Source organism: Garra rufa, chromosome 17 (genome assembly GCF_049309525.1).
Source record: "Garra rufa chromosome 17, GarRuf1.0, whole genome shotgun sequence".
Taxonomy (NCBI): Eukaryota; Metazoa; Chordata; class Actinopteri; order Cypriniformes; family Cyprinidae; genus Garra; species Garra rufa.
The window spans coordinates 5,144,751-5,167,862 of record NC_133377.1 but is presented as its reverse complement, the minus strand read 5'-3'; the positions used below and the strand labels follow the sequence as shown (position 1 = coordinate 5,167,862).

General features: G+C 39.9%; 1 protein-coding gene across 1 annotated transcript; it reads right to left on the bottom strand.

Annotated features, from left to right (window-relative positions):
• Positions 1-5,726: 5,726 nt before the first annotated feature.
• On the bottom strand, positions 5,727-10,177 carry hey1 (hes-related family bHLH transcription factor with YRPW motif 1). The gene is made up of 5 exons (XM_073821994.1): positions 10,038-10,177; positions 9,743-9,818; positions 9,551-9,634; positions 8,478-8,559; positions 5,727-7,540 (listed from the first exon to the last, which is right to left on the bottom strand). Exons 1-5 carry the CDS (start codon positions 10,121-10,123, stop codon positions 6,903-6,905), a joined length of 966 nt encoding a protein of 321 aa, XP_073678095.1. The 5' UTR covers positions 10,124-10,177; the 3' UTR covers positions 5,727-6,902.
• Between the last annotated feature and the right edge of the window lie 12,935 nt (positions 10,178-23,112).

Genomic DNA, 23,112 nt, shown 5'->3' with positions numbered 1-23,112 from the left:
CTCTGTAGGGGAGACATTCGACAGCCTGGGTGTAGATCCTACATCAAGTGCTGCTTCAGCCCTCAGGCTTAGAATGAGGCGACTTGAAGAGAGTCTCAAAGTAGCGCTCAGATAAAAACCCTTTCCTCAGAAAGGGGAGCGCACACCGAGAATCAAGACCCCAGCTGGAAAGCGTGTCACCAGGTGGTGCTCAAATAAAAAACCTTTTCCGCAGAAAAGGGAGCAACCAAACCTGCTCCGAGTCCACAGCGAGCACTCCGGACTGCTGGTACTCCTATGTAAGTGAACACCTGTCTCAACAGGTGTAGACACTCAGTTTCCATAGAAACCGTATTTAGGAGAGGACACGAAGCGGATCCTCGCACGCAGGCCGTCTGCAACAGAGTTAAACATACTAGTGCAATCTTAAATATAAATATCTTAAGATGCTTACCTAGGGAGAAAGGAAAAAATTTCCTTTTGCTCGTTTAACCACTGAAGGGGGAAGCCCGATTGTGCTGGAACGAGTGTTGTGTAGACGGACACCACCATACAACCGGAAGGGAGGGGTGCTCCGTTGAGATGTTTCCACATTCCTTTTCTGAGGGAAAAACACAACACGCAACCCAAACCCTGCAGGCAACACGCCTATCCAGCCATAAGGGGGGCGTAACTAGGGAGTTATGCTCCTGTCTCAACAGGACATAAGTCTACACTAGGCCTGCAAAGGACAGCATAAACATACCAAGGGCAAACCTAAGAAAAACTTAGGGAGCTTACCTTGAAGAGGACAGAGGTCCTATGTGTAATATATGCTGTAAGGGTTGGTTTACCGCACAGCCTGTGGAGTGGAGAGGGCAAACACTGCCGTAACCTTAATCCATAGGATCAGAGGGGGCGTCTGCCGTAGACTCGTCGTATTTCTTCTGTGAATAGAGAAAAACATACACAGGTCTGAGACAGTATGAAGTTCCTTCACGTAAAAAATGGATCATACTCACCCTTTTAAAAGCATCCTGTTTCATAGAAAGAGGCGGGGTTTTTTTTTTTTTTTTCAGAGACCGCCTGATTCCAGACCGTCCGAAAATTAGGGTTCTATACAGGTAGAACCCCCAAAGGACATCATGGGTCCGGGGAGTGCAGGAAGCTTAAATGGAGACAGGGGAATTAATATGGCGACCCGACTGGACCGAGGGAAGGAGAGGTATTACTCTGACCCCTGCGAGAATTTTGTCTCGCTTGGATGACTTCCCTGAAATCCTGTCTGTCACCTCTCGATCCGCGTCGCCTCCTAGACCTGCTCGCAGGCGGGGGAGGAGCGCGGGATGCAACACTAGCCTTCTGCACCTACCTCCGTTACTCAGAAGGAGGCGGAGCAGGACCCCTGTGGTGTTCGGGCTGAGACCTGGACCTTCGAGGGATAAAGGATTTTTCAGCAGATCGGCTGGGTAGGCTTGGAGCACTGCCATGGTGTGCAGTGCACCCACCGCCTGACCTGCTGCTGCATACGCTCTGCCGTTCAGCAGGGCCGGAGAAGACAGAGAGGGAGTCTTGAGAGAGAAAGCCCGCCCTGTGGAGAGATAGCATCTCTTCCACAAGGGGCGTCCTCTCATAGCCGTGGTCGCGCAAACCCTCGATACTAGCATAGTTCGTAATGGACGAACTATGAATGCGCGCCGCGTACGGCTTTTTCCAGACCCTCTCGATTTCAGTATGAAGATCGGGAAGGAATGGGAGACTCACCAGAGCTGGATGGTTATGGCCTGAAAAGATATCGCTCGTCAAGGCGACCCCGCGGCGCTATCTTTCTAGCCCGCTTCCACAGCAGGACAAGCCTGGCCGTGGTGCGGTCTATAACCTCTGGCAGCTCTTCGTATGCAGGGCAGGAAGGTAGAGAGGATTCAGCCTCAGCGTCTTCATCCATCTCTAGCATTTCCTGCTCTTCTTGGGTGGAACCCAAAAGAGCACTTGCTCCTGGATCTGATGACGTCAGCGATAACGCACCATCATCAGCTAGGAGCCTGTCATCGTCTCCGGCTGGCGAGAGAGAGAGACCCCTCTCAAGATCGTCAGCCAGTTCCACTTGCGAGCCCCACGAGCTCAGTTTCCTCCGTGCCTCGGCAACGGCAGGAACCGAACCGCGAGGGGCAAGTGGACGCTCATCTTTCCTCAGAAAGAGAGACAGACGAGACCGGAGCTTCTTCATAGAGAAGCGCTCATAATGTATACACAATGCCCCCTCAAGGACATCGCGTGTGTGCTCTTAGCCCAAACAGAATATCGCAAAGATCATGTGTGTCATCAGGTGTCAAATAACGCGGACACGGATGAACACACCGTTTAAACGACTTGCTAGTGCTTGCCATGATAGTAGTTCAAAGAAAGGATTCTTACCGTTTCTTCCCATGCACATCCAAACCGGGAAAGCTGAAGACAGCGAAGATGTATTGTGTTGCACGGGCGCCTCTTTATGTTATGGTCGCCCGGTAGTGACGCAACGGCAGCGACTGACGCGCCGCGGTGACGTCATACGCTGGCGCCGGCCATTTCATGTAGTTTTTCTATGCATTCTTCAGACTCGAGGCACGCTGCAGCGTTCCCCAAAAGCGCCCTCTAGAGGACGCAGTGAGAGTTCCCTTCGGAAGGGAACTCCCATCTTATTTTCTCCTTAAAAATCATCCTACATCGCTGCAGAAGTACCAACCCAGTGTTTACAAAGTTAACATGCAATGACGGTCAAACACCCATTACAAAAAAAAAAAAAAAAAAAGCTAAAACAGCGATGTTGGGCAATATGAAGTTGGAGGAGAAAATGAGATGGGAGTTTCTCAACATACCCTAACTGTATTGAACCGGAATACACAGAATTCACACAGAGCTAGACAAGATTTAAGGTTAAAAAGTATATAAATTGTAATTTCTTTTTAGAAATTAACCAATCGTTTCGCTAGATAAGACGCTTCTTCCTTGGCTGGGATCATTTAGAGCCCTTTGAAGCTGCATTTAAACTGCATTTTGGAAGTTCGAACTCACGGACACCACAGAAGACCGCTATATGGAGAACACTCATGAAATTTTGTCCTCAAACAAAAAAAAACGACTGAAGAATGATAGGCATGAACATCTTGGATGACAAGGGGGTGAGTAAATAATCTGTACATTTTTGTTCTGGAAGTGAACTTCTCATTTAAGTGTGATGAATTTTGGGATACTGTAGCTAGCACAGTACGCTCTGTATACTGTAAGTTTCAACAAATGTAGTAGGTCATGCACTATTTTATGCATGCAGACAATTTGCATACTGCATAAACAGTATGAGTAGAGTGCTATTCCAAAGTTATCCATTACTGCTACATTATCTACTTAATATTCCAGGTTTAGCAAATCCAAGCACCTCTGGGGGCAATGAGGGGAAAAACATGCGATAAAAGCCTCTGAAATAAATTTAACGGCAGCTAGAGAAATAAAGAAGTGTGTTGGCAGAGTGCAGTGTGTAGGTGGGAATCTGTTTTACGGCTTTGGCTGGCAGTCACAGTACCCGTGGTGGCGTGGGAGTGCACCACACCAGGAGCTCAGTGAGATGCTGTGATTGCTTTGGGACAAAGCTGCACTGTGCGGCCCTCTCCTCCCACTTTTCCATCTCTCCCGTTCCTTCTCTTCTCACTCGGTACCTCTCTCTTTCCTCGCTGTGCAGTCCAGGCCAGCCAGGCTGCCATTGTCCAGGATATCCCTTGGCTGTTAATGGCTTCCTGGATACATAGAGAGGCCACAGAGAGGCCCCTGGGCCGTGTTTGATATCAGTTCAAAACGCACGCATACAGGCACTGGTTCAAGCCCTATAGAAATGTGCAGCGCCTCATCGCGCTGGCATGAAAGGAACTATTCATCCCCAAAGCATTAAATCACATGTAAGGCTTATTTATGTATATCCACCTGTGAAGAGCGAGGGTGACTGGAATATTTCAAACACGTTGGCAATTCCGGATGATAAAAACCTGAATGTTGTTCTCTTTGACTGTTTACATAAGTTTCAGACTGTGAGGTTTGAGATAACAACATTTTAACTTAGATGTCAGTAGATGTGGTCATTTTGTAACAAAAAAAACAAAAACAAAAAAAAAGTGTAATCATGATTTAATTGAATTGCTGATTTAATTTATGAATTTATGAATAAAATGATAGTAATTTTCATCTAATAGCCGATAATTAAAAATGGTCAGATGTTAAAATTATATTATAATTTAATGACTGAAAATAATGAATAAAATTAAATAATTCTATCTAAATAAATTTTAAATTAATAATAATAAAAATAATAATAAATAAAACACAAAAAACACTAAAAGCTATTTTAAATGCTGATTGAATTAGATTTGTGCAATATATATATACTGTACATTTATACTGTACATAATATTTATATTATTTTCTAATGTGTAAATTACGAATGTTCAATGTCTGGGTGATACAAATAAGCTGGTAATTATTTTCATGTAATGGAAAATAATTAAAAAGTGGCCAATATTATATTATATTATATTATATTATATTATATTATATTATATTATATTATATTATATTATATTATATTATATTCATAAAAAAAAATGAAATTTTTTTATCTAAGAAAAATGCCAAAAACTACATCTAACATAATTTTTTGATGCTACATCTGAATTTATGCATTTCAGTATTATAATATACAGTATGAAAAATGGATATTCATGTTGAGTTTTGTCAAAAATGCCCCAGTTTTTAATATCTGGGTGATACAAATAAGCTGATAATTATTTTATTGTAATTACCAATCATTAAAAATAGCCAATTATAATATTCTAATTACATTTATTATAAAATTAAATTAATGTTTTATCTAAATAAATGTAAAAAAAAAAAAAAAATAAACAAAAATTCTAAAACCAATCATTTTAGACGCTACATCTGAATGTATGCATCACAGCATTATAATGTACAAAGGATATAATTTTGAGATTTGTCAGAAATGCACCAATTTTTGAATGTCTGGGTGATACAAATAAGCTGATAATTATTTTAACGTAATGGCTAATAAAAAAAGACCAATCTTAAAATTATGTTAGAATTATATTATTTATAAAATTAAATCAATTTTTATCTAACTAAATGTCAAAAAAATAAAACTAAAACCAATAATTTTAGATGCTACATCTAACTTTATGCATCACAACATTATAATGTACAGTAGGATAAATAGATATTTATTTTTTTATTTGTCCAAAATGTATAGATTTTTAGTTAATATCTGGGTGATACAAGTAAGCTGATAATTATTTTCATGTAATGGCTAATAATAAAAAAAGACCAATTTTAAGATTATGTTACAATTATATTATTTATAAAATTAAATCAATTTTTATCTAACTAAATGTCAAAAAACAAAACTAAAACCAATAAGTTTAGACGCTACATCTGAATTTATGCATCACAAAATTATAATGTACAGTATGAAAAATAGATATTAATTTTGAGATTTGTTACAAATGTACCCATTTTAAATATAAAACAATTATTTTAAATGCTGAGTTCATGAATATTAAATGCTGGCTCTATTAGATTTGTTAAAAATTACAATGAACATTTTAATACATATTAAAGATCTCTAGTATTGACTGATAAGTGTTATGCTATCAATTTGTATATTTGTACTTTTAAATGTATCAGCAACAATGTCAAAAATGAAAACAGGACATGAATACACAAGTCAGGACTTATTAGCTACACATATCATTTTATTACAGGAAAGTCACACAGGTTAGTGAGGGACAGGCACAGTACCACACCATCTCTTCCAGTACTATCTATTCCCCTAGTCTTATCTGATTTGCCAGTGCAAATTCCCTAAAACCACAAAACAATCTGCTTTTCCAAAACACTCCTCAATTACAGTTAACTAACAGAGAGAGAGAGAGATGATTTGGTGCATGAAGAGGGAAACATATTGCTACGAACAAACCCAAGAGTGCCTTTGCTACAATTAAATTAGTGCAGTTCTGAGAGATTGTCTATCTAGATTGTCTATGTACAGGTTTAACAGTGGTCTGTCCCTGCAAACAACAAATTTGTAACAAATAAAATACACGCCGCAGGTCACTGACCAAAATGACTTAAAAATCTTTATAAAAATAAAGTACTTGTCAAGTTCAGCAGAGGAATACAGATTCAGTTGCATAGGTTTCATATGTATTTGCAGAGGGAACGTTGCGATAACATAAAAGTCACACAACTACATTGCATAGGATTTCAATTGCATGGAAACGCTGAACAGATTTCCTCAGAAAATGACAGTTTAGGATGCAAATATATGTTTTGTGTGATCAATGTAATTAAAGGTATAGTTCACCCAAAAAATGAAAATTCTGTTTTCATTTACATTTACAAAAGAAGATATTTTGAAAAATGTTAATAACCAAATGATTTTGGGTCCCATTGGCTTCCATAGCATGGACACAAATACAGTGGAAGTCAATGGGACCCAAATCTGTTTGGTTACCAGCATTCTTTAAAATATCTTCTTTTGTCTTCCACAGAAGAAATACAACACGAGGGTCAAAAAATTTCATTTTTAGGTAAACTGTCTCTTTAAATTGATATCTATTAACTGCCATTCAGTGATGCATCTCATCTGCTTTTGCTCCAAATGACCTCTCTCTCTATTAGCATATCTTTCTCCACTGAGAGACCAAAGAACTAGAACTGATGTGCGAGAACCTGACCATCTCCAGAACTCATCTCTGCTCAACATGAGACAGGACCATTTTAGTAAGTACATCGGATCTGTATTTGCTTTTTCCCTTTGTACAAGTCTGCAGTTCTGTCCATCTTTTTCAAAATAGTCAGATGTTACAGAAAAAGTCACTTTTAACTGACTGTCTATCCATAGAAGTTCAGAAGGCCCCTATTTCCATGCTCCAAGGCCTGTAGGGCTTCCCCAGACTGCTGGAGGGTGTCGCAGGGCCTAGCGAGCTCGGGGACAGCAGAGGAAATGCACTCAGCGGGAAGGGAAACGCCGACAGGCTTGAAAGTGACGTCAAGAGGGGCGGAGAAAGCTTGGATGTAGTAGGTGGTGTGAGCCCAGGGGGCAGGGAGGTACTGGGCGGCACCCGCAGCGGTCCTGTCTGCCCTGCCTCGGTAATCACCGTGCCAGTTAGCCTGCTGGGGCCGTGCGGCTCTGTGGAGGAGGAGGTGGATGGAGATGAAGAGGTGGGCGATGAAGAACTGGAGGATGGAGGGCTGCTGGTGCTGCGTGGGAGTGGCGCCCCCTGCTGCTGCTGCTGCAGGAGGAGGTGGTGAGCCAGGTGTCCGGGCGGCGTCCCGAACGCAGAGCCCCACGCCAAGTGCCCCAAACCCGAGTGAGCTTCTCTCTGGGAGGCGTAACTGTTCAGGTGCGAAACCAGGCGGATACGGAGGGGGTCGGTGTTGTCCAAGCCCTCGATGATACTGAGGTAACGTGCTGTTTCTGCTAGACATTCGCGGAAACCCAGCCCACGGTAATCCATGGCCAGTGCGTGAGCATCAAAGTAACCTGTGTGAGAGAGAACGAGAGCTGTTGAGAGCTCTGATCTGATAATGATTACAGCTTATGACAGGAAACACTGCCGTTCGCACTGGGAGTGGTTGAGAGTGAAACTGAAATGATGCTAGATAAACAACTGAGATTAAAAAACACTTTACACATCTAGTTCGTCCTGTTTCGACCGTGCTTGGGCTAGTAATTATTTTCACTGTGGGAATTTCCTTGAGCAGATTCCCAAACATTGGATGATCTCATAATGCACGGTTGCATTCAACAATAACCCTCACAAGACTTTATAATAACTTTTATTAGTCATAAGCCATTAGAAAATACAGTCAAAACAAAAATGATTTTTTTTTTTTTGTTTTTTTACTAGTGGGTGCAGGACACTATTTCTATAGTTCATCTATGTAGGTGAGGATAGCAAAATAAAGTAAACTGTGACATTGTACCCAAAAAAATCTTCATAAAGTGGACTACCAGTAAAACTAATCAAAATTTGGGAGCAAAAATAATTCAGACACTTTAACCTAATCATTTAATTGCTAATGCGACCTTTTTACTCCACAGACTAAACAAAAGTAAGCAATGCTTGGTAACTGCTCAACAGAGTATTGATAGGTTGATTGTAATCTATTACATACCTTTCTATTAAAGTTATCTGACATTCTCAAGATTAATTTGTTCGGACACAGTTTAACTCTGAGTTACCATTTTCTAAACTATAGCGAATAAACTGTGATAATGTGAGAAATGTTAAAGGTGTCTGAATAAATTTTGGTTTGACTGTATTATAATGCATAAAGAGACATTACATTAAAATGGTGAAACATTTTAGGTTTATAAAAAGCAGATTCTGTAATATACATATAGTAATGCTTAATAATCAAATTTATACTCAAAGTGTGTTTTCTTTCAAATCAGTGCTAGTTATAAAAAATCTTACCTTTTCCCCCAGCTGCATGAAGCATCTTTAAATGATCTACAGTCATCTGTAAAATTTCAGCTTTTTCTAGTTTAGCAGAACCCTGAGAACAAGAACAAATGTGTTGATTAGTTATGAGGCAAGATTACAGATGATAGATAGATAGATGACTAATAAGATGAAAAAGATTTATTTTTATTTTTAATCCATTTCAACCCACTTGAAATGGATCAAATTCTTATTTTGGTTTTATACATTTTTGGAAGACGTCTATACCAAAAATTTCATGACTCGAATTGTCAAGTAGTACCAATTAAGCATAATGTACCTGAGTAGTGTTTTCCTTGCACCTTGAATATACATGCACAAAATGTATGCAAAAACTGAGACTTTGATATCTTGAGGGTTGCAAGGAGTCCTCGTTGTTATATGTTACTCTGGACCACAAAACATGTCTTAAGTAGCACAGGTATATTTGTAGCAATAGCCAAAAAATACATTGTATGGGTCAAAATTATCGATTTTTCTTTCATGCCAAAAACAGGATATTAAATAAAGATCATGTTCCATGAAAATATTTAGTACATTTTCTACCGCAAAAATATATCAAAACTTAATTTTTGATTATTAATATTCATTGCTAAGAACTTCTTTTGGACAAGTTTAAAGACATTTTTCCTCAATATTTTGATTTGTTTGCACCCTTAGATTCCAGATTTTCGAATTTATTTATTTATTCAGCTTTCAGGTGATGGATAAATCTCAAGAAAAAAAAAATTGTATCCAACTGGTTTTGTGGTCCATGGTCACATATAGATGTACATGGTCACATGACATCAAAATGGCTTTTGGATGTTGGTTATTCACTTTTTTTTTTTTTTTTTTTTTAAATGTTAATAATAATATTTTTAAACAAAATCGCTTCACAGTTTTTATGAAATAGCTACTAGCTCATACAGAAATGAGCCCAACTAACGCCAGCATTTTTTTCCAAGACATTCAGCTATAATGTATATATACAAACTCCAAAAATGTACAGTAGCTAGACATTTGATTGTGAGAGATGTGAGTCAGGTGCAGTGATTGACACTCACCTGTTTCTCAAAAGCGCTGGGCACCAGCCTACGCAGCTCAGACAAACTGTTATTTATCCGATCCCTGCGGCGCTTCTCAATGATCTGTCCAAACGGATTGAGAAATCATTATTAACAGTCATTTACAAACAGTAAAGTCATTTGTTTAGCATTACAGAGGCAGGGATTTGCAAATAGGAAAAACGCTCTTACCCCTCTGCGACGTTTTCTCGCTTGCACTTGAGAGGTTGTGGATGGAGACATTGATCCGAGTGGAGAATTCACACCGCTTTAAAAACACAATATGAATAAAATAAATAAACACAGTAAATATGATATTGACCAACCGATTTTTATTTTTTGTTGTTGTTTTTAGGCTATTCCACATAATTACAATCTTAATTTTTGTGTGCGATAAAAGTATGTTTTTTTTGCAAGTTCAACGTTTCATTAGCCTACTCAAAAATAAGCAAAACCACCCAAAATAATTCAACGCCAGCTAACTTACGCATTTTCGTCAGCACTCTCCTTCTCCACTTCGATATTCTCATCAAGCTCGCTGTCTGAGGAGCTAAAATCGTGATTTCTCTTCATTTTTCCGATAATCTTTCAGAGCGTATCCTCGGCGTGTGTCAGGTGAGACAGAAGTTCATCCGTATGAACCGACTAGCTTTCCCACGGTATCATTTCAACGCCGCAGCTCGCCAAGAGAGGCGTGGCTTAGCGCGTTGATAACCAATCAACGAACAAATCTGAGTTTGAGTGGCATGTCGGTTGTAAACGTTCCAGTTTAGCCCCACCCCGCTTTTTGAATATGCTTAACAAAGCGCCAATAGAATGCTCGTCCGTGAGTGCGGAGCTCCGCCCCCAGGTTCCGCCGGTGCTTGTGTTGTCTAGCCCAGCTGAAAGGAGTGGCTGGCCGGCTGTCAGCACGCGCTAGCCGTGGGAAAGTTTCTTAGCAGAACGCTGATAACCAATCAGGGGCGACGGCCGTCTCCGGCGCTGGAATGAATGGGGCAATTGGTTGGGGCGACGGGCGGTCTGCGAGTGAGCGTGTGAACCTGTAATCTAATACTAACTCATCCGAAGTAGTGCAGTGTGTACGAGGAAGCCACCAAGTCTAAATGTAGTCCACGAAGCTCAAACATGCACCTTCTTTGACGGCATTCCCAAAGGTATATTGCAATTCAAACCGACCAGTCACTTTAAATGCGCTAATAAAGACACAGCAGTAAACACAGCGGGGATTTCCACTTGCAATAAGCACGTACAATACATTTAACAATATTACACTATTTAAATTCGTAACACTTTACAATTAGGTTCATTAGTTAACTGCATTAGTTAACATGAACTAAGAATGAACAACACTTCTACAGCATTTATTGATCTTAGTTAATGTTCATTTTATTCGACAATTTTTGGACAATTTTTGTTTTTAACTAACATTAACAAAGATGAATAAATAGTGCAATAAATGTATTGTTCATTGTTCTTTGATGTTAGTTAACACATTAACTAATGTTAACAAATGACACCTTATTGTAAAGTGTTACTATTAAATTTAATATCTATATTTACTTATAATATAGCCTGTATACCTATATAACAACATTTTGAACTAAAACAAAATAGCATAAAAAATAAATAAACATTAATGTAATTAAATGTGCAATATAAATTCATAAAAATACAAGAATTCAAAATGTTAATATGTTATATTCCATCTAAAACTATTCAAACTTTTTAGATTAAATAATAGTAATTGTATAATAATTTAATAAATATATAATATATTTTCCAGTAGTTTACATATCAACAGAAATACTATATAAATTAATATAACTAAAATATAAATGCATACACACATTAATAAAACAGAATAAAAAAACACATTTTTTTTCAAAATGTAAATGCTATATTCCATCTAAAATATTTTTTTCAAATTTTTGTATAATCTTGTAAGATTATTACATCACATAGAGCTTTTATGACCTAATTTTGTAGTAAATAATAGTAAATTAAAATTCATTGTAAAATAAATGTACACATAATTATAAATGTACAATATAATTTAATAAAAACACAAGAATATATACATATATATATATATATATATATATATATATATATAGTACACATATTGACAGAAATACTACATAAACTGTATAAATCAATAAAATAAAGACAGAAAATAAAAAATGTAAATGTGCTATATTCCATCTAAAATATATATATATAGCTTTTATGACATCATTGTCTACTTACATTTCTATGCGTTTTAACCTGAAATACCAATTAAAAAGTTTAAATATCGATTAATATTGAACATAAAAACATAACCTCATAACCACTGAATTTTAATTATATATTGATCAATATGTTTTCAATTAAAGTCTTCTGTATTTTCGCAAACAACAAATATCTATATCATTATTAATAATATTCTGTCCAGCGAGTGTGAACTAATTTAACATATTTCACACATTAAATCAAACATGAAAACCATCATATATTGACTTATATTGACAGAGGCTCTAAGAGCTGTGGGAATAGCTCCTGATCAATAGAAAATAGCTTGTAGACGTTGATGTGTGCTTCTGGCCGATACGCCGCAGCTGGATCCTTATCAGCCGGTGCACATCACGCTTAATTGTCATCGGTTCTGCATACATGAATGAGAGGAAGCTCTTTGGCTGATTTCATGTTGTTATTGCTACCAGCTTGGGCTCAACGGCATGGATGAACTTCCTCGTGTTTGCCTCCGACAGGGGTGGCAGTGGGGTGGATGGTGGGCCGTTGTGTTTGTACGGGTATGTGTGTTTTTCTATGTGCTTGGGGATGGGGGTGGCTCTTTCTGTCGCTGTAACTCAAGTTCGCAGTGGTTTCCCACGCTGTTATTTTCTACTGACGTTCGTCTTTGTTCTTGTGTCTCATCACATGTTGTGATTAGTGCTCCCTTTTGAAGGTGTGGGCCCACAACAGTATTTCCCCCCACAAAGCATGCCAGAGCCTCTTCTCATTCCAAGCTTGAGGTTTTTGCTCCTCCGAGTGGGTCTCCATGTCGCCATGTTTTCATTTCAGACTCTTTATGTCCATGCCAAGAAGCCTAGTCTACCCACAAGGAGGGCAGACGATGGTTTAAAATGGACACGCTGCTTTTTAGGAGTTATGTCTTGGTCTCTTTGAATCTCATATATCAGCAACAGTGTTTCTGTTGCATCACGAGGAGCTCGTGGTTGAGAAAAGAGGGCAACAGGTTTCTGATTGCATCCCGGCGGACTGTCTGGCCACCGCTGCCTCACGCTGCGCTGTGGCGTCGTGCGTTTCGCACAGACAGATGTTCGGGTCCCAGAAACAATGTGTTAAACAATCCTGTCCTCCTCAGGAGGAGCAGCAGGGGGACATGTTATTGTTTATAAATAGCTATGCATTGAATCCACACAGAAGAGGAAGAGCGGCTTTGTTTCTCTCACTGAGAGAGGAAGTGGAGCTTAATTCTCTGAGATACATGTGACACCTTGTATTGTGCCATTCGGGCATGTTTGTGGGAGTGTGTCTGTGTGGACGTACACACGTAGAGACAGATTATACTCTCATCCGAGTGGCACCGATGCTTTTGAAATCGGCCAACTTTGACCCACGAGCGCTGCGAGAGCTTGCCTCTTCCATTTCCAGTGAAATTACACATCTGTGTGCTGCCAAAGCTGCTAAAGTGTGTTTTTACGGAGGAGGAAGTGTTGTAATGATGATCTTTCGGATGTCGCCTCCCATATTTGTGTCCTTTTCTCCAATGGCCTTGCATTATCCCTGCTACACCCTGTGACAACCGACGTCTGTGTATTCAAAGCTTTAAGCGGTTTCTCCCTCATTGTCTGCCCTAAGAATTGGAACAAGGAAGCTTTGATGGCTATTGTCAACTTGAGTCTGGACTACATAACTTTTGCCCATATTTACAATCTTGAGGAATCAATGGTAGCGGACGAAAGTCAGAGTCAGACTGCAAATTTTTGCCAAATTCGACAGATTTCATAGAAAAATTTTAGTCAATGTTTTAACTTTTACTGTTTTTATTTGTCATGCATCTTCGTGCAACAAGGCACATGTTTCTGCATGAGTTTGTTGTATTTGAAACAACTTTGAAACATGCAGTTGAGGTCAAAAATTTTCATACACCTTTCAGAATTTACAAAATGTTAATTATTTGAACAAAACAAGAGGGATCATACAAAATGAATGTTATTTTTTTAGTACTGATGTGAACAAGATATTCCACATAAAAGTGGAAAAAAATATGTTTACATATAGTCCACAAGAGAAAATAATAGTTGAATTTATAAAAATTACCCCGTTCAAAAGTTTTCATACACTTGATTCTTCTTACTGTGTTGTTACCTGAATGATCCACAGCTTTTTGTTTGTTTGTTTGTTTTTAGAGGTAGTTATGTCCCTTATTTGTCCTGAACAGTTCAACTGCCCACTGTTCTTCAGAAAAATCCTTCGGTCCCACAAATACTTTGGTTTTTCATTTTGAGATGCATCTTTTCACACTGAGGACAACTAAGGGACTCGTATGGAACTATTACAGAAGGTTCAAATGATCGCTGATGCTCCAGAAGTAGAAACGATGCATTAAGAGCCGGGGGTGTAAACTTTTGAACAGAATAAAGATGTGCACCTTTCTTTTTTTGCCTAAATGTCATATTTTTTCATTTAGTACTGCCCTTCAGAAGCTACAGAATATACTTAAATGTTTCCCAGAAGACAAAATAAGTAAACTTTACCCTGATCTTCAAATTCAAAAAGTTAGTGCACTTAATGCATTGTGTTTCCTTCTGGAGCATCAGTAAGCCTTTGAACCTTCTGTAATAGTTGCATAAGAGTCCCTCAGTTGTCCTCAGTGTGAAAAGATCTAAAGGCATTGTTGGAAAGGGTTCAAATACATAAAAATGTTGGGAAACCAAAGAATTTGTGGAACCTGAAGGATTTTTCTAAAGAACAGCAGTCAGTTTAACTGTTCAGGACAAACAAGGGACTCATGAACAACTATCACTAAATTAAAAACAGCTGTGGATCATTCAGGTAACAACACAGTATTAAGAATCACTTACACTTTTGAACAGGGTCATTTTTATAAATTCAACTATTTTCCTCTTTTGGACTAAACATCTTTTATGTAAAATATCTTATTCAAGGTAGTACTAAATAAACAATAACATTAATTTGTATGATTCCTCTTGTTTTGGTCAAATAATTAACATTTTGCAGATTCTGAAAGGGGGATGTAAACTTTTGACTTCAACTGGACGTTCATCTGCTCCAGGGAAAAAACGAACACTCTTTTAGTGCCACTCAGTGGACATTTCACCACAAATATGTAACAAAACGTACATGTGTGAACACAAACAAAGATAAAAATTCACCTGCTTCTTATTTTTTAAATCCCCATTAAACCAAATCAGTGTCATTAGACATGCAGTTTTGATTCTCAAAACAGTGCAATGTCATATTGTTTAGGCCCCTCCTAGTTCTCTCGCTCTCAGTCATATTGCTTCTTCCAACTGTTTATTGTTGAAAGTATGCAAAGCAGAGACGTATACGCTATGCCCTCTTCTGAAGACAGGGCGGAAATATGCAGCTTATTTGCATTTAAAATGATACAAATGACATTTTTCACAAGTTATAATAAATGATCTGTGGGTTATTTTGAGATGAAACTTCACAGACACATTCTGGACACCCAAGACCAATATTTCATCTTGTAAAAATGGGCATAATCGGTGCCCTTTAATGATGTCCAGTTTTTCCTATAGTGTTTTAAAACTCTGTTCAGGTTTTAAAAACCTTGTAGTGTATTCCAGCCTTTAGCTATTTTTCTAGGCAAAGATTTTGAGTGATTAACAGCTGTTAGGTTCTAACGGGGTGGTTTTTATTAAACCACGTCATTTTTAGGTGCGCAATGAAAGATTTTTGATGGATTCGTTGGTCGTTAATATGAGGTTGATTTTGGCTCGCACACATAAGACGCAGTTGCTTGTAATTAGGTGTTTTAAGTCGTGGAGTGACTCGAGGTGGGTGGTCATCCACATGAACACATCAGCCACGGGACTGTGGTCAGGGAGGAAAAGGGTCTCTGAACTCTCCGGCTTTCATCTCCTCCTGTCTGCATAGTTAGTGGTGTGTGCTGTGTGTGTGTGTGTGTGTGTGTGTGTGTGTGTGTGTGTGTGTCTGTAAGTAAGAAATAGCAAAGCTTTGACAGACAGATTGCAAAATGCTGCAAAGTTTAAAATACAGTTCAAAGATCTGAGGTCAGTTGCTTTTTTAAATTCCTTTATTTAGCAAGGATGCTGATCAAAACTGACAGTAAAGACATTTATAAGGTTACAAAAGATTTCTGTTTCAAATAAATGCTGTTCTTGTGAACTTTCTATGCATCAAAGAACAGTTTTCACAAAAATATATAGCTGTTTTCAACATTGAAAATAAGAAGAAATGTTTAGAATTAGAATTAGAATGATTTCTGAAGGATCATGTGACACTGAAGACTGGAAAAATGATGCTGAAAATTCAGCTTTACATCACTGGAATACATTACATTTAAAAATATATTCAAGTAAAAAACTGTTATTTTAAATTGTAATAATATTTCACAATTTTACTGGTTTTACTGCATTTTTAATCAAATAAATGCAGCCTTGATGAGCGTGATTTTACTTAAACACTGTTTTTGAAAGGTAGTGTACATAATACGTTATGTCGACATTTCTTAAAATAAAAATTACAATCATTTATTTTAATTAGTTAAAACAATTTTTTTTTAAAAATTAAAAAATCTTCTTCTAGACATAATATTCAATGAAAAACAAACAAAAAAAGCTGAGTCTCCTGCATCTGATTTTCTGCTGATTCTCCTAGAGATTCTGAAGTGATCTCAACAATATTTTGAACTGTGCTCAAGATACAAAAGTATAATTCAGTATTGTTCACAGAGTAAACGCAACAACGTATCTGACTTGTTGCAACACACACACAGCAGCAGCTGTGCTCACTCAAGGTGATTTTATTAATCAAACAACCAATCACAAATGTACACACTCCATTACTCATCCCGTGCCATTTCATTCAGCTCGATCAACTCAGACATAAATATAAACCTTAACCATAACCTTTCACATCTTGGATCCAGTTTTCTTTTATCTTGTTTATAAGCAAAACACTCTGAACCAAACTTTTGCATCTTGGATAGATTGGGCCGTCTCCCTGTTAGCATCTGAACTGGTGTATATTTGGTGCGTTTGTTAAAGCACCTGTTCCTGACTATGGCTGCGGTCTGCACTGCATAAGGCCATAAATCTTTAGGTAACTCACTCTCTATCAGCATGCACCGTGCCATGTCAAAAAGTGTACGCCAATTTCGCTCTGCCGTACCATTTTGGTGGGGAGAATATGGCGCAGAAGTCTCGTGTCTAATACCATTCTTAACCAACAGAGTTTTGTAATGCTTTGCAGTAAACTCAGTGCCATTGTCAGATCGAAGATGCTGAATTTTACCATATGGGGCCATATCGGCAAGAAACCTCTCCGTTGCTTGTAGTGTGTCACTTTTACTTTTAAGGCAATACACAAACACGGCACTGGAAAAATCATCAGTGAATGACAAAACATATTTATACCCCTCTCTGGACTCTGGGTGAATTGGACCAGCCAAATCTGTGTGCACTAGCTCTAGAGATCTTTTAGCTCTTACATCAGGCTTTCTGTTTCTGGTTTGCGTAAACTTGCCTCGGGTGCACACTTCACAAGTTATAAGTTTGTTTGTTAAACCTTCAATTTTCATACCATCAACAACACCTTCTAATCTCTGCACATCATCAAAATTACAGTGTCCCAGTATCTCATGCCATGTCTTTAAATCATAACATCCATTCACTTGGTCATCACATCCATCAGGTACTGTATGCAAGTAATATAGTCTATCATGTACACGAATGGGAAATTTTGTACCGTCTTTGTACACCAGAATGTCCTCACCTTTCTTGAACGTTACGCTTGCTCTGCTGGAAGCTGCTGCTTACACCGAAAATATGTCCTGTGGGTATGAGGGAATATACAGTGCCCGTCTCAGCACTGTTTTTAGATAGCGTCCGTGATTGTCCACCAAACATACCTCAGCATCACCTCTGCGCTCTGCTACTCCCTTACACCTTGTGCCATCAGCTAGCTCCATGTAATGAGTCCCGGCCTGGAACTCCTCATCGAACCTTTTGAACTTGGAGATGTCGATGACGATATGCGAGGTTGCCCCGCAATCGACCATCAAGCCCTTCACGTCGACACCCTGGTTACTTGGCTGGGACCCTGCCGCTCCATCGGTCACCCGGAAAACGTACTCGTCGGTCGCCTCCTCAGTGGCCCTCCATGTTGCGTCCTGGCGCCGTCTTCTCCTGCAGGTTACGTCGCGATGAGTGTTGCTCTTGCAGTGGCTGCACCACACTTTGCGCCGGCAAGCGCGGGCAATGTGTCCCTTCAGCCCGCATCTGTAGCACACCACGTCCATTACATTATCCTCTGCAGCTGGAGCACGCATCTTTTCGATGTCCTCGTAGCTCCGAAGCTTTGTTTTAAATTCAGCAAACGTTATCCTGTCATCCGATTGCGTTATATGGATGGCAAACTGTTTAAAAGTCTCAGGAAGCCCCTTTAGAACCATAGCCACCAGCAGTCCGTCACTCAAAGTCTCTCCAGCATTTCGTAAAGCCGTGATAGCAGTTTCAGCACGAATAACATATTCAGTCACACTCTCGCTACCTGATTTTTGAAGCGAGGTCAGCTCAGTATACAGGCTTATCACTCGTGGCTTTCCTTTACCTGCATAGTAGTCTCTCAAAATCTTTAGCGCTGCGCGCCCATCATCGGCTGCTTCTCGCATTACAAGCGACAAACTTTTATCGTCTAAGAACTGGATTAATTCTGCATATGCCTCGGCATTTGAAGCTGCTTCTTCCGCTGTCTCCACACCCGCTGGCTCCATAGTAATTATCTTTTTCAGGCCTTGCAGCCGGAGGTGGCCCAAAAACTTAACCTCCCAAAGTTCGTAATTCTTTTCATCCCCGTCGAACAATAGCCGCGACCAGCGACCGCTATGTTCCGTTTTTCTGGCGTTAGGCCCACTCATGGCTCTACTTAAAACAAACGCTTGACTTCTTGACTTACTGGGCCCATAACCTGTTCACAGAGTAAACGCAACAACGTATCTGACTTGCACACACACAGCAGCAGCTGTGCTCACTCAAGGTGATTTTATTAATAAAACAACCAATCACAAATGTACACACTCCATTACTCATCCTGTGCCATTTCATTCAGCTCGATCAACTCAGACATAAATATAAATCAATAAAGGAAACAAAAACAACAAACACATTATGACATTTTACAAGTTTAACAAAACAAAAACAATGCACATTGAGAGCACACGGTTAACAAGTATAATTTCAAGATTTCAATTTGAACTCCAAACATTTTCCTTATTTTCCAACACCAAACAATATATGCTGTGCTGTTCATATTCATGTTATAACTCCCACTCTATGTGGATTTTTAAAAAGAAACACTCGAGACAAAATTGTTACTTAAAAGAAACCGCAGCTTTACTGATTAGCCTATGTGGATACATGAGACAGAAAAAAGCTTGGGAAAGACTAGTTTAGATGTCAGGTCCCACCAGACATATTCAAACACATGTATCCGGGCTGGCAGACACACACACACACACACACACACACACACACACACACACACACACACACACAGCCACAGTACTTCTCACTTATGTAGCTTCTAATTTGATAAAGATAGCAGTGATCAAAACATGCGAGTAGTTGACCTCTGGCCTGACAAAATGGCAGCACATTGGCCTTTGTGCGGGCAGCCTGGGAGAGCGCCGCCCCGTGACCTGCGTAATGCAAGGGGTCAGAGGGCAGGCTGGTTGACAGCAGTATGAGCTGGGATCTCTAGGGCCTGCCTGAGCCGTGAAATCAATCTCTCAGGGCCAGCAGCAGGGCAGCAGACGCAACCGGAAAAAGCCCCACGCAGCGGATCGGCCCGCCACCCGTCTCTGTCTGTCTGGAACTACAGAGAGAGTGAAACCTGACAGGGGAAAGTATGACAGGGAGGAATTATCGCAGACAGAACAGACACAAGTGAAGCTAAGAGAAGAAATAAGAATATAGTATGTAATGTGAATAAAGAAATACAGGTGGACTTACTCATATTTTACCGTATTTTCACGTAACAAAAACAAAAGAAATAAGTAATAAGACTATTTTCTGTCTCTCACCTCTTTAATATAATTGAACAGGTGCTGTCAATACAGTCTATGCTTTCTCCAGATTCCTTTAGCACACACACACACACACACACACACACACACACACACACACACACACACACACACACACACACACACACACACACACACACAGTCTGCTTATTTAACAGTGCAAGTGTTTAACCTGATGTGTTTCAGAGCTGTGAGTTTGATCACTGACAGCAGCTGCGGGGTCACACTTGCCTCATAAACGTCACGGGACTGTCAATGGTCACAGACTAAGAGCTCTGAGATTTACCGTAGTACTTCAGTTTCCATGCAGAGATCACAAGTAATGCGATCTCACGCTCCTGATTGAGGTTTTATTGCATTTGACAGGTATAGACAAGTTTAATCTCTGTTTGCAATGCTATACATTTCACTTGGCCGTTAAAAATGGCACAAACTAGGTAACTTTCTCAACTAACACCACAGAGTGTTGTTTCAGTGTAAGATGTAGTTTGTGAAAGTGAGAAACCTTGACCTAAGTCTACCTTTTGCTCACACCCACGCTCCTTTGTTAGGATAATCGGGAGTGTGTGAGGAGTTTTAAGTGATGTGTGAGCCTATAGAGGTCGTGAAGGTAAGATTTAGATAGTCTGATTAGTGTTTATGCAGTCATTAACGTGACAGGCCGCTCCACTGCCACTGCTCAGCTCTGACAGTCTGTTTTCTGAAGGTCCCACTGCTTCACTAATACAAACAGTGGGGTTTCACTCTCACCACTCCCACCAGCCCCTGAAACCTCGGCTCAGAAGTTCCTGTAATACTGAGTACGCAAGATGAAACATTGGCCACTTTCTGCCCTTGTTATGACTGAAAGTGGAGTTGTGGGAACTCTGGAAATGCGCTATTTTTATATCACTTTGAGTTTTCACATGACTCCGGGTACAGATACATGTCACAGGCTGAAATGTTTGAGTTTAATGGGTTCGTTCATGCAAAAATTATCAGTTAGTCATTATGTTCACTCACATGGCTTTCTTTTATTCTTTAAAAAAGAAAAAGGAGAAGTATTAAGCTCCAAATGTTACAAAAAAGCACCCTAAAAGTATAATGATGGAGGTCTTTATGATTCATTCATCAAGTGTTGTAAAGCCATACTATAAAGGTGTTAAAGAAACAGAACACAATTCATTGTAAATTGTGCGTGAAGCACAAGGTTTGACATCAGTGATGGCAAATGCCTTTGGTTATTGGGCATTCCATAATCAGTTGTGACTCACCCAGTTTGTGGATGTGTGAATCAGGTTTTTGCACTATTCAGAACTGAGAATGTCTTTCAAACAAAATGTAAAGTAGTAAATCAAATGAATTAAAAAATAAACTGACACTAAATGTATATTTTAAATATATGCTGAAGTTGTACAGTGTGTTAACTATTTACTGACTTCAGCTGTTGTTTATAGATGGATGGATGGACAGAAGGATAGAACAATAGAATGGTAAAATGATAGAACAATAGATAGAACGATATACAGACAGATATATAGATAGATGGATGGACAGACAGATAGCTAGAACGAAAGATCATTTGGTAAATGAATAGATGGACAGACGGATAGAAGGAATGATAGACATACAGAGACCTAGATAAACAGATAGACTGATGGATGGGCAGGCAGATAGATAGATTGATAGAATGATAGATAGGTCGTTGGATGGACGTACGGACAGACAGACGGATAGATGGGCGGATGGAGGGACAACGGACGGACGGACGGACGGACAGACAGACAGACAGACAGACAGACGGATAGAGGACGGACAGACAAACAGATGGATAGACAGATAAGAGTACGGACGGATAGAGGACGTACGGACAGACAGATAGATAGATAGATGGGCGGACAGAGGGACATAAGAAGACGGATAGAGGGCAGATGGACAGACAGAGGAACAGACAGATAGACAGACGGATAAAGGGTGGGCAGACGAACGGACAGAAAGAAGGACAGACAGACGGATAGAGGGCGGGCAGATAGACGGACGGACAGAAAGAAGGACAGACAGACGGATAGAGGGCGGGCAGATAGACGGACGGACAGAAAGAAGGACAGACAGACGGATAGAGGGCGGGCAGATAGACGGACGGACAGAAAGAAGGACAGACAGACGGATAGAGGGCGGGCAGATAGACGGACGGACAGAAAGAAGGACAGACAGACGGATCAACATACAGACAAACAGATGGACATACGGACAGACAGTCGGATAGATGGGCGGATGGAGGGACAACGGACAGACAGACAGACAGACAGACAGACAGACAGACAGACAGACAGATATACATAGATAAATTAACAGACAGATGGATAGATGAAAGGATGGACAGACGGATAGATGGGTGAATGGACGGACAGAGACAGATGGACAGACAGATGGATAGATGGGCGGATGGAGGGACAACGGACGGACGGACAGAGAGATGGATAGACAGAGTATGGACGGATAGATGGATAGAGGACAGACGGACAGACAGATGGACAGTCGGATAGAAAAAGGATGAATGGATGGTCACACACAGACACACACAGACAGACAGACAGACGGATAAATAAATAGAACAATGTGAAGAGAAAAGTTTAATTTATGACTTTGAGAACTTTCTAGATCATGTAATAGATTTTTGAGATGTTCTTTCACACAAAGTGCACACACACACACACACACACACACACACACACACACACACACACACACACACACACACACACACAAACATGTTGGGTTTACATGTTTTATGGGGACATTCCATAGGCGTAATGGTTTTTATACTGTACAAACCGTATTTTCTATCGCCCTACACCTACCCTACACCTAAACCTAGCCCTCACAGGAGATTGTGCACACTTTTACTTCCTCAAGAAAACTCATTGTGCATGATTTATAAGCCTGTTTCCTCATGGGGACCTAAGAAATGTCCCCACTAGGTCAAAATCAACTGGTATTCCTATCCTTGTGGGGACATTTGGTCCCCACAACGTGATGAATACCAGGTACACACACACACACACACACACACACACACACACACACAAACACTCTGTACTCTGTGTACTCTGGCCCCTCCCCCCATGACCCCTCTCTAGCCTGGTATCTGTCAGACAGCTTGTGTGGCTCAGACTGAGATTGGCCATACACAGGGCTGCAGTAACGGCTGCTTACCGCCAGCCCCGCAGCTGTCTGCACACGACAAGCCCATGTGTGAGAC

Bases quoted from the DNA above. Each gene is read 5' to 3' on its own strand.
- hey1 (XM_073821994.1), bottom strand. From the start codon at position 10,123: ATGAAGAGAAATCACGATTTTAGCTCCTCAGACAGCGAGCTTGATGAG. The intron at 9,819-10,037 runs GTAAGTTAGCTG...GTGTTTTTAAAG, and splicing joins GAGAGTGCTGACGAAAATGC to CGGTGTGAATTCTCCACTCG. The intron at 9,635-9,742 runs GTAAGAGCGTTT...CCGTTTGGACAG, and splicing joins CGAGAAAACGTCGCAGAGGG to ATCATTGAGAAGCGCCGCAG.